General features: G+C 35.1%; 1 protein-coding gene across 2 annotated transcripts in view; it reads left to right on the top strand.

The window, feature by feature from the left end:
• The window catches only part of foxj3 (forkhead box J3), a 119,539-nt gene extending 113,145 nt beyond the window's left edge, over positions 1-6,394 (top strand). For both annotated transcript variants that reach the window (XM_055183295.2, XM_055183296.2), the window contains one exon: positions 713-6,394. In XM_055183295.2, coding sequence (XP_055039270.1) covers positions 713-825 — 113 coding nt within the window. In that variant the 3' untranslated portion in view covers positions 826-6,394. The remainder of the gene's footprint in view (positions 1-712) is intronic.
• The last annotated feature ends 6,511 nt before the right edge of the window (positions 6,395-12,905 follow it).

Below are 12,905 nucleotides of genomic sequence, written 5' to 3'. Positions count from 1 at the left end.
TTAAAAAAATTAAATATATATACATAAAAATTTCTGAAATGTATGCACACACACACACACACACATATATATATATATATATATATATATATATATATTATGCAAAAATTAACTTTTATTTTGTATGCGATTGATCACAATTAATCCTTGCCCAGCACTAGGAGAAATATTACAAAAACGCATTAAAATTTACATTTAGAAATAAGTAATAAAATGATATTTTAAAAATACTTTTTTTTGATGATTACGCTTACATGCCATCAAGGTGGATAAAATATTTCATATTTCTCATTCTGTGACGCAATTGGCGGTTACACCATTTGACATTTTCAGATCCATTCAGTCTTAACTTTCATAAAAATGGTGCAAATGTAATTTTTTATTGCATAAAATTAACATAAATACACTGTGTTTTGAAATAAACCTGATGCGTGCTTTTAAAACAAGTTTTTTTAAAAGATTTTTGAATTTTTCATCTTGCCAAACCATTTTTGTCACTAACCCATTTAACAAATTTGACTCTCTTGCTGCCAAACCTTCTAAGTACATACGAAAATCTTCCATCATCTACTACTACTGACAAATTCATAGCACCTTGCTGACATCAAATATGGTCAAAAGTATTGTATTTAACACCTGTACATGCGAAAGTTTGCGTAACGTACCCATCGAGGTGTTTGTTGTGACAGCTCCCCTCTGCTTTGCCCCTCAGGCCATCACGCTCAGATGAGCCAGCAGCACATGATGCCCGCCGGAAACTTCCAGATGCGCCGCATGCCCGCCGACGACATCCAGGACGACTTCGACTGGGACTCAATCGTCTAACCCAGTCCCCGAACGCGAAGAGAGTGTTGCAGACAAACGAGAGAAGAGCGAATGGAGGCAGAGTGTTTGTGTTACAGTGCGAGAGGGCTGGACCTGGCGCGTCTGCACCCTCGTGACAGAAGGCAGATTGGAACTGGACACTTGAAAAACAGTGCAGGTGTTGTTCATTATGACCCGAAAGAGACTCCTGTGTTCCTGGTGTTTTTACGAAACAAAACGAAAAAAATATATTACTTTGAAGACAATCACATTTACTAGGACGTTTAAGTGATCGCTTTTGTACTTGTCCGAAGTGCAAGCATTTCATGTTTGTGTCGAAATGTCTCCCGACCCTCAGCCTTTCTGCAAGCCCACTCAATTGCCAAGCTCTCCCCGCTCTTCAACTGTTGTTCTGTGATTTTTCAAGTGATATGTCCGGCTTGTTCTCCCCTCTCGTGGTGACTAACTCAGGCCTCGACTGCCTATCGAACAAGATTGGCTTTCTCATTCGTGTCATGAAAGTTGCTCCGAGATGCGCAGGGCACTTTTCGGAAGAGAGGCGACCGCGCAGGTGGCGTAGCGATGTAGTTTGGCTGATTCTGATGGTCGCGAAAAGTGAATCTTGCTCCTCTGACCCTAAACACTGTAATATGTAGAAAAGTTGCCAGGCATCTGAATCTGATTCAAGCTGATTTTCATTTTTTTACTGATTGTTAAGGCTCATAACAAGACGTGTAAACCACATTACCTGCAGTATTTGTACTTGTGTATCTTTGCTGTCTAAAGTGTATCATGTTTTTGTCAATAATAGTTTTAGGTGACTCTGAAAGTGTACATCAGGAAGTGATATTGATCCAAACCTCACTAATATCAGTTTCTCTTTGATCATCACTTTACGTTTGCATGTACAATCTTTATTTTTATCCCTCATCTTTCAAATCTGCCCTTCTGTATGTTTCTTTACAAATAGTCTCCCGGTCGGACTGCACTACGTCATTTAATGCCCTCAGGACGGGCGATCCACAGAAAACACAGATTTGTGGGATACTGGCAGTCCTGTTGATGCTGCTGTGTGGATCTTTACAGCAGTACTGCACATTTGCTTAATGGTCCGCAATAAAAAGCCCTTTTTATTTAAACTCCTAAACTGGCCAACATGGAAGCGAGCCCAGACTAACCTACCTAACCTATTGCAGTTGATTTTGGTCTTTAAATCCTGGGTGTAGTGTAACGCTGGTATAAAGGACGTGAGACGTTTAACTTAATACACTAACAGCCTTATTTTGAAGAAAGGACTGAACTACTACCCAGCAATTTCTTAGTCCACAACTAGTGATAGTGAAGGACCAGTATGGTCTAGTTAAGGTTTGAGATCATTGCTCTTAAACAAGACATTGCATACTGTTGTGTTTAGCTCAATTACACCAAATTTACATTTAAAATGACGTTCTCATACTGTTTATAATCTGGTTAAAGAGGATTATAGGGTGTTTTGTGCAATATAGTTTATTTAGGGCTATCCGTGATCACAATCATCTCTTTAAAAGAGCACAAAACTAATGCACAAAAGTTTGAGATCTAGACTAGTGTCCCAAAACAGATCCATATATTTACCTTTCATCAGGGTATTTATTGCTGGGATGATTGAAGCACTTTGATACGGCCAGATTATATAGCGGAGCGATAGGAAATATTCATGATGATTTGTCAATGTTAAAGCCATATAGAGTGCAGTCAAAGTGGATCTGATTGTTTACGCTCTTCGTTCGTCTTTCTTGGGCTTTCGTTTAAGTATGTGCGCTAATAGATTTGACTTGGTAAAGTAAAATAATCTAATGACAATCATTTTTCTTTATGTTTCAGTATTATAAAATGTACAGCTTAGTATTTGATGTGTATTGGTTCTTAAAGCTCCGAATGCCATTTATGAACCCATAAGTCATAAATGTCCTATATGGTCTTACAATGGATTAATTTTAAAACAGCATGTGCACGCTGTAAGAAAAAACTGGTTCAACTTGAAAAAGTAAGTTAATATTTGACTCAACTAATATTTTAGAGTTAAATCAACTCAAAATTGTAAGGCAACCAGGTAACTTACTTTTTTTAAATTGAACAATCAGTAATTTTTTGGAGTGTTTATATAAATCATTTTTGCACTTACATTTTTAAGTATAATCAACTCAACTTTCATTTCATTTCAACTTTAATTTGTTATCTATAGTGATAAGTTGTTGTAACTTATAAAATACATTTGAAATAATTTAAGCTAACTTTATTTTATAAAAAATAAAAGTTGAATTGATTTGTAAATCTATGTTGATTATACTCAGTGGCAGCCGGTGACTTCTTTTTTTGAGGACGCTCGATCCGAAGTTGGTCAAAACATGTATGTAGCCCGTCATGTGTGTGGTTCCTTTTTTCAAAATATGTGTTCTGCGCGTCGAGTGGACCTATGTGCATCACATGTTTTGTCAGGGTGGGAGCCTGGTGCAGACGTGTCTAAAGGGTTTATGATAAAAGAGACGCTCGCGTTTGCTAGATACTCGCATAATCTCATGCGTAATCAGAGTTTACTGTTAAAGGAACAGTATGTAAGAAATTTATATCAATTAATCATAAAATGGCCCTGATATATCACTAGACATTAAGAAATTATTTATATTTCAAATATATCACTGACAACAGTGGTCCGGCCAGGATATTGTCATTTAAAAAGTGGAGTTGCAGCCCTCAACTGATGTTTATGTTGTCATTTTGTGTTTTGGCCACCAGTTGTGTGATTGCAGTACCAGTTTTAGCCACAATCCTACATACTGTTCCTTTAAGGGAGTGTCTTGCGTGTATTTTGTGAACGTGAGCGTCTCTTTTATAATAAATGGTTTTGACGCGTGTGCAGCAGACACTTATTTTGACAAAACACGTGATGCACATGGTTCACATGACGCAACAAACACATATTTTGAAAACATGAGCAACACACATAGTTTTTTATTTGCGCCCCTCGGATGAGCAGTCACGAGCCGCCACTGATTATACTTAAAATTTAAGTGTACACTGCAAAAAGTGAAAAGCTGGATCAACCTAAAAGAAAAAAAATACTTCAATTAGTAACAACTGAAAATTTTATGTTTTTTTTTACTTACATTTTTCACTTAAAAAATAATAATACTTAATTTTTTAGGTGTAACCAATTGAACACTCTTAAAGGTGCAGTGTGTAATTTTTAGAAGGATCTCTTGACAGAAATGCAAAATAATATACAAACTATATTATCAGGGGTTTATAAAGACCTTTAATAATGAACCGTTATGTGTTTATTACCTTAGAATGAGACGTTTTTATCTACATACACGAGGGTCCCCTTACATGGAAGTCGCCATTTTGTGCCACCATGTTTCTACAGAAGCCCTTAACGGACAAACTTTTTTTTTTACTAAAAATGACATGTTTGTCCGGTGACGGCTACCGTAGCTTCTCTATGCGTTTCAAAAGCGAGAGGTGAGATTGAGCTGTTGATTACAATTCACAACATCACCACTAAATGCCGCTAAAATTTACACACTGCACCTTTAAGTAGTTTTTACAAACATACCTTACAAAAAACATTATTGGTGTGCGTCCTGAGACAAAACAATGTCACTGATATATGTTAAGATGTGTCAGTGCAAGTTGTTTTTAAATTAAGGCTTAAGCCTGCATTTTAGTCTGGGACTAGGATAAACCCTGTCTGGGAAACCATCCCATAATGTGTTAAATAGGGTAACACAAATTAACTTTTTTTATAATGCTTTCTTGGAGTGAAAATTCATTTTAGGTTGATCCAACTTTTTACAGTGTATATGCACAGTTTGGAAACCCTCCATATCTTGGGTCAAAGGGATGTTTTATAACCAATTTTATTCGATTCACCTTAATAAGATTTTGATGGTTAAGAAACCCATTGAGTATATTTTTCCATTCATAACTTTTCTGATTCTTAAATCAATCCTGTCCACTATTCAACTATGTATGTAATTAATTACATAGCCAAAATCATAGTACTGACTCCTCACGTAAATCATACATATTTGCTAATTCAAAATGCAATGATGCTAAATTTGTGAGTCCGCTAACATTGTCTAGAGAAAAGATTCTGTTTTCATCTCTGTTTTTGTTGGACACACTTGTGTCTTAAGCTAACCCTCATTGCTCAGATCCGCTTCGACTCCCAACGTTTTCATTGTTCCTTTTAATTTTGCATCGCTCGTACGTCTCGTGTTTTGTTTTGAATGCTGTTGAAGTGTTCGCAAGCCTTGTTAAGCTAGCCTCAGTGTTTGTCATACAAATAGCTTTCAGACTGCTAACCGGTCATTTGTGCACTTTGAAAAGAATTAAGAAGCACAAGCGCTCACGTTGCTCATTTTTGAAAAGCAGGATCTCACGGCGTTGGCTCGCTGCCGAGTGAACGTTTAGCATTGAGCCCACCCTCGGTGTGAACTTTGATACCATACTGTGGTGTACACCCTGTATCACGGTTTGTCTTGATGTTGACCTCAGAAGGACCGTCGGTTTTAAGTTGGAAATATTTTGTACGTATTGCCAATCTATTTGTGGTAGTGATGTGTTTGGATCTCTTGTTTGCCAAAGAGAGAAAGATTGATTTTTAAATATTTAAGGGGGCAGGTAATCGACGTCCTTCCCAGATGATGGGAAAAGTAAGTCTGATGGATCGGACCGAACAGAAAGCTTAAGAGAGGAGTGTAGGAAAATAGGAGTTTGGACAGGTGATAAGTTTTCTCTCTCTCTTTCTCTTCCTCTTTTTCTCAAAAAAGAAAAAAGGAAACATTGCTCCTTTGATTTTGTGTTTGTGTTGTGTGAAAGTTTTAACTGTTTAAAGACGACTCGGTTTTCGTAAAACAAAATAAAAAAAAAGAAAAATACAACTAAAAACAAGTGGAGATGCATCTGCCAGAGAGATTACTGTAATGAGAGGAAGATTTGAGAAGCCTTGTTACATTTACGGGAGAAAACTGCCAACAAGTTCTGGTATTTGGAGCCTATTTTATTCATTGTTGGTGTGTTGTTGTGCTTATTGTAAATATGTGTCTTTTCAATTGTCCTTTTTCCTCTGGGGTGGTGAGGGGGTCAAGGCAAGGGCTCGAGTTCACCTGCGAAAGAAAAGAGGGAGATGAATACAGAGTATTTTGTTATTGTCCAATCCAAGGGTGACACAGTATGTATATATCTATATTGTATATATGTGATGAAAATGCGTTGGCTTTTTGTGTGACACTACCTTTTACCTGTACTATGGTTCAACATTCAGTGTTTCAATGTTTATATTCTATTTTAATCTTTGTTTTCTGTTTGATTTCGTCCTGGTCATTACTTGTATTTGTTGTTTCCTTTATTTTCTCCTTTTTGTCCTTTTTGTTATTGCACGGTTTATTACTTTCGCTGTCCAATAAGATGACACGGCTTCTCTTTGTATTGGTTTTAGTGCTGTAAAATAACTCTCAAGTGTCATTAGGATTGTCAATACCACCCCTCCCCCCGATATGCATGAATGGCACTTAAAGAAATAAAATATGTTAACTTCACTGTGGAATCGTTTGTGGTTTGTGAGATTTATTTCAGAAATCATTCATCATTTATAAAGGCCATATAGATCAAAACTTTGTAAGTTTTTGGAAGTGTTTTGTCTTTTAATTTAATTTAGATTTAATTAGTGCTGGGCAAAGATTAATCGCATACAAAATAAAAGTGATTTTTGGCATAATATATGAGTGTGTGTGCAATTATTAAGTATATATAAATACACACACATTCATGTATGTATTTAAAGAAACATTTACATGTATTATATATCATTTAAAAAAATGTAAATTAATATATGTATGTGTGTGTGGTTAAAGGTGCAGTGTGTAAATTTTAGCGGCATCTAGTGGTGAGGTTGCGAATTGCAACCAACGGCGTAGTCCACTGCTCACCCCTTGCTTTTGAAACACATAGAGAAGCTACGGTAGCTGCCACCGGACAAACATGTCATCGTCGGAGACAACTTAGTAAAAAAAATTGTCCGTTAAGGGCTTCTGTAGAAAAATGGCGGCACAAAATGGCGACTTCCATGTAAGGGGACCCTCTTTGTATGTAGATAAAAAGGTCTCGTTCTAAGGTAATAAACACATAACGGTTCATTATGAAAGGTCTTTATACACCCCTGATCATATAGTTTTGTATATTATTTTGCATTTCTGTCAAGAGATCCTTTTAAAAATTACACACTGCACCTTTAAATAAACATAATAATTACACACCGTACACACACATGTATTATGCAAAAAAATCACTTTTATTTTGTATGAGATTCATCTTTGCCCAGCACTTAATTTATTTCACTTTGATTTCAGTCTTTGACATGACGTTACGCAGTCAATATTAAAGATATCAAGGTTATATTTTCACAGGATGTTCTTTTACATTGAAGGCGGGGTGCATGATCTCTGAAAGCCAATGTTGACATTTGAAAATTGAAATCACCTAAACAAACACACCCCTACTAGAGCCCGACCGATAAAGGATTTTGAAGGGCGATATCGATACAAATGTTTGATGGTTTTAAAATCCGATATTCCGATATATTGGCTGATTTTTTACTCAGAAACACGCAATAAAACGTTATCAGATTTCCCTAACATTAGTTATTTGTAGTTATTTATGAGTTTTAACTAAAATAATATGATAATGCATTTTAAAAAGAAACTTCTTTCTTTTATTGTCACAACGGAACAGAGGAACATCAAAATATATGAAAGTTCTGATGAATAAAATGTATAAAAATACAAATTTAAGATATGAAACATAAAGGCCTTTGAACAAAAACAACAACAACCATATCAAAGTTACCAGTTTTAAAAGACTTGGTTCATAAATATAACTTTGAATAGGATTGGAGACAAATTCTGTTAAGTTCTGATAAATAACAACAACAGCAAAATATAAATTGCTGATCGCTTGACTCACGCAGTTGCTAGACACCTAAATCTGGACCCCACCAGCAGCTACTGGTTCAGAGCGCTCTGTCAAAAACACCAACAGTGAGGAAATCTAATGAAGGCTGTTTCATCCGTTTTGTATTATTTTTTAAAATATTAATTTATCGGCCATTATGAATGCCGATACCGATAGTTTGGAAAATGCCTAATATCGGCCTGCCAATATATCGGTTGGGCTCTAGCCCCTACCCCAAAATAATCTCAACCTTCTTTTGATAGACCCGCCCCAACACATACGCAACCCAGGGGTCTCATTTATAAAGCGTGCATACGTACAAAACAGGGCACAACGCAAAGGTTGTGATCTATAAAAAACAAACTTGACGGGAAAATGGGCTTGAAGGGTGGGGATCTGAGGAAGATTCATGTACGCACACTTGCAGGTGATCTGTGATTTATAATGGAAGCATCGCTTTGTTTTTATAAGTTGTATATTTTTGGCGTATGCAATTTTTGGCTTTTGTGCATATGTAGACTTTTAGTAAAGATCACACAGTTTTATAAATGAGACCCCAGGCAACAATGTCGGTTAGTAAACACGCCCCTTACTTGCTGATTGGTGTGTTTTGGTACTCGGCCCGACTCCCTTTCCAAAGTGTTTTTTTTTAATGCACCCCGCCTTTAAGTATAATTTTTGTGTAGAAAACCATAAATCACAAATAAATTACCTTAGCAGGTTGTCATAGGCTGTGACACAAAACTTATTCAAATACTGTAAGACCACTTTAAAAACACACGGGTGGTTTCCTGGACAGGGATTAGCTTTAGCCAGGACTAGGCCTTAGTTTAATTAGAAAATATATCTAGTTTCAACAAACATGCCTTACTAAAAACATTACTTGTGTGCATTTTGAGGCAAAACAAAGGGCACTGATGTATTTTAAGATATGTCAGTGAAAGTGGTTTTCAGTTTGGACAGCTCTTACATTTATTTTAGTCTAGGACTAGTCTAATCCCTGTCTGGGAAACCACCCCATAGACTGCTTTATTTCATGATTAAACTTTAATCTAATTATTTTGTCAACTGTGTTTTATAGACTGTTTCATTGTCACGGTTACGAGCCGAAGTGAACTTCCAGTCTGTATTTATTCATCGGTCCGGCTAGTGGCTAAACCGATATCTGAAACAAATAACTTTGGTTTGCTTGCTAAGGACCTTTGCTTGCCAAGCAAGACCTTTAGCTAACATTGTATATATTAATATAAGCAGTGGCGGCTCGTGACTGCTCTTCCGAGGGGCGCAAATTCAAAATAAGTGTTCGGCGTGTCATGTATGTTGCTCATGTTTTCAAAATATGTGTTTGTTGCGTCATGTGAATCATGTGCATCACGTGTTTTGTCAAAATAAGTGTCTACATCACACGCGTCAAAACCGTTTATGATAAAAGAGACGCTCACGTTCACAAAATACACGCAAGACACTCCCTTAACAGTAAACACTGATTATGCATGAGATTATGCGAGTATCTGGCAAACGCGAGCGTCTCTTTTATCATAAACCCTTTGGGCGCATCTGCAGCAGGCACTTATTTTGACAGGACACGTGATGCACATATCACTCAACGCGCAAAACATATATTTTGAAATTATGAAGCACACACATGACGGGCTACATACATGTTGTGACGAACTTCGCATCGTGCACCCTTGAAAAAAGAAGTCACCGGCCTCCACTGAATTTTACACAGTAAAATAAGCTCAGTGTAGCAGTTATTACGCATAATTTACTTGTCATTTATTTTCCTTGTTAACAGAAATAAACTTCTCTAAAAGGACTTTATTGTTGTTATATATCTAAGTTTACCGGAAGTTGCGTTTAGTCTGCAAAAGCAATTTGTTTATGTTGTTGCTGCTGAAACCGTCTATAAACTCCTCAAAAGTGTTTGAACCCCCATACAAGTATGCATTATTTTACACTTATGTATTTGTTACCCACCACCAATAAGTTGCTTTGAAATCTGAAGTCTTTGTAATTCAGTTTCCTCTTAAAATGCTCACAGTCCCTTTTTACTTTACTGACCTATTTCAAATATCACAAACTGGTGCTGTCACTAACTTTGATTTCTAGTATCTGATGATGCTCATTCAAGCAGTATCCATCTTTAAAATATTTCATTACACACTTTAAAACAATGATTCAAATTTGAAAATGATCATTATGGAGGACTTATTGACACATTTGAGCTTAATCATATTCTGAATTGCCTTAATGTGGGACACTTTGGATTTCAAACTTCTGTGAAATGTGCTTACTATTTGATCATACATGACTGAACATTTGACAGGTCATGTAATATTTTTTTGTGATGTCATAGTTTTACTGGCATTTCTGTATTTTTGGAGGAACCTACAAACACTAGTGTCCCACTTTAGTGCAATTCATCCTACGTTTAGGGATCAGTGGTCTTACACAGAGATGGCCATCAGGTATTTTGTACAAATGGATCTTCACATATGAAAGTGTTGCTTAGAGGATATGTAAAATTTTACAGTTCTGGGTCTTATATAGATAGCTTATATACTTCCTGTACAGCTTTTCTGACATAATATCAAAATTCTTCTCAGTGGCTATAAATAACCTGTAACATTCTGCTTTTCAGAAGGGATCTCCATTGGGAGCCTAAGCTTTCTTTTCTTTTTTATATGTGTTTATAAAGTTCAGCCAGTGTGAACATAAAAGTTGCACATTCCTAGCTTTATGTGCTGTAAATATTTGGTCTGATATTTATGGTGACCACTAAGTGAAATGTCTAACAGTACAGTATGTATAACTGTATATATGGTGTAATACAGGATGTAAAATATCTTCCACAATGTGACTGCAACAACTGTAAAAAACGAAACTTGGATTAACAATTGGTAATTAAATTTTTTTATTTTCTCACTTTAACATTTTTTTTTAGGTGTTGAAGTAATTTAAGTAATTTTTGAACGTTTTTTTTTACCTTAAATAAAAAACAAAGTAAGTTGGAAACCAGTGGAAATCTTACCAATTAAAGTATCCTTTTACATTTTACAATGTATGCAGGTAAATTTTTTGAAAAACTTAAAAACAATTTCATGTTTTGTACCATGCAATTTATTGGTGCCGTATGCTTACTGTATTAAATAGTGTCTAATGTCTTTAGTGTCCATTATATTCTACTATTTTTGGAGTGCTAGATGCCTTTTGCATTTAAGCAGAAGTTAACAAAGACCTGTTCTTGGACACTGGTATCTGCAGACAGAATATGTAAAAATATGCTGAATCCAGTGAATATTAATGCATGATTTAAAAACCATAATCTAAACCTCCAACAATAGAGGGATAATGCAATAAAAGAAAGGATAAACACTACAATAGAGTCGGATAACAGATAAGAGTGTAGGTTTTCACTTGACAACATGACATGACTTCAAACATTTGTCTAATTGTTTTAAATCTAGTTACACAAACATTTATTTTCAGACCTTCAAACTTAAATGCTTTGTGCTAGGTTTCTTTTTTTTGCAAAATGTATCAAAGCTCTCTGCTTCATTAAGAGATTTAAGTACTGAAACCAGGACTGCTCTCTAGTGGCCATGAATAGAAATTACAGCAAACATTCAGATCAATTGTAAAAAAAGGAAAAAAGAAACAAATGCTTTTGATTTTTTAGTAGCTTAATTCGTTCACTCTAGAAAAACTTCATACTGTTTTCATATAATAATATTACAAATACAAAAAATAAATTATAATAATAATAATGTGTATTGTGTATTGACATTAGCCTACATTTCCATAGCCTACTGTCACCTGATTTGTTTATTTTCCTTGATTGTTTGTTTGTTTGTTTCTTTCTTTTTCTTATAAAATAAAATATTTTCCTTATAAAAACATCCTATGTTATTTTTTTTTTTAAATAAGTTATTAAAATAGAAATAATTTATAAATTCTGTGTGATTAAACCTCGGAAAAATAAGGCTACTAACCAACAGCACTACATTGCTTAATTTAATATTTAGTTTTGTTTCATTTAAATTTTAAGTTTTACAATGTTTTATGTCATACATTTTCTTTGGGGGGCCACGAAGGGATGCACCATACACAAGGAGGGTTGCACGCCGAAAAGTTTGAGAATCACTGTGCTAAATATCACTAAAAGTGGTTCACTGGCTGATCATAGGAGAACATTTTTTTAGTGCTAAACAGCACCAATGTATCCTGTGTAGAACCATATTGTGTTATATTCATGCTTTAGCACCACTTATGGTTCGACAGAGGTGCTATATCTCTAAAAATGGTTTCCTTATGATCAAAAGCTTTTTTTTAAGTATAGGCCTACACTGCACCCTTATACTCTTTGAAAATGCATCTATTTTCAATTAAATTTTACACATTACATTTGATAACTTTAAATACTAATTATGTTTAGAGAAAAGTCAAATGTTCATAGTCAATAAAATAAACATAAAGGTTTATGTACAAAATCAGCTTTACATCAGAATTTTTTTAAGGTGGACATTTCACAAGACTTTTTTTAAGATGTCAAATGAATCTTTGGTGTCCCCATAGTACATATGTGAAGTTTTAGCTCAAAGTACCATATAGATAATTTATTATAACATGTTAAAATTGCCACTTTGTAGGTGTGAGCAAAAAATGTGTGTCGTTTTTGCGTGTGTCATTTTAAATGCAAATTAGTTGATCTCTGCACTAAATGGCAGTTTCATGGTTGGATAGTGCAGATTAAAGGGCTGTATTATCCCCTTTTGACATCACAAGGGGAGCCACATTTCAATCACATATTTTTTCACATGCTTGCAGAAAATGGTTTACCCAAACTAAGTTACTGGGTTGATCTTTTTTACATTTTCTAGGTTTATAGAAGTACTGGGACCCAATTAAAGCACTTAAACATGAAAAAATCAGATTTTCATGATATGTCCCCTTTAAGACAAACTTTAGGAAAGTTGGAATTCTTTGAAAAATCAAAATGTACAATAAGAATAGCAAAAAATCTGCACATGTTTAATTAATAACATTATTGATTATGTTAATGATTTGATAGTCAGTAAAATTATATATAAAAATATTCTGGGTGG

The sequence above is a fragment of the Misgurnus anguillicaudatus genome, chromosome 14, assembly GCF_027580225.2.
Source record: "Misgurnus anguillicaudatus chromosome 14, ASM2758022v2, whole genome shotgun sequence".
Lineage (NCBI taxonomy): Eukaryota > Metazoa > Chordata > Actinopteri > Cypriniformes > Cobitidae > Misgurnus > Misgurnus anguillicaudatus.
This window is presented reverse-complemented; position numbering and strand designations above follow the sequence as displayed.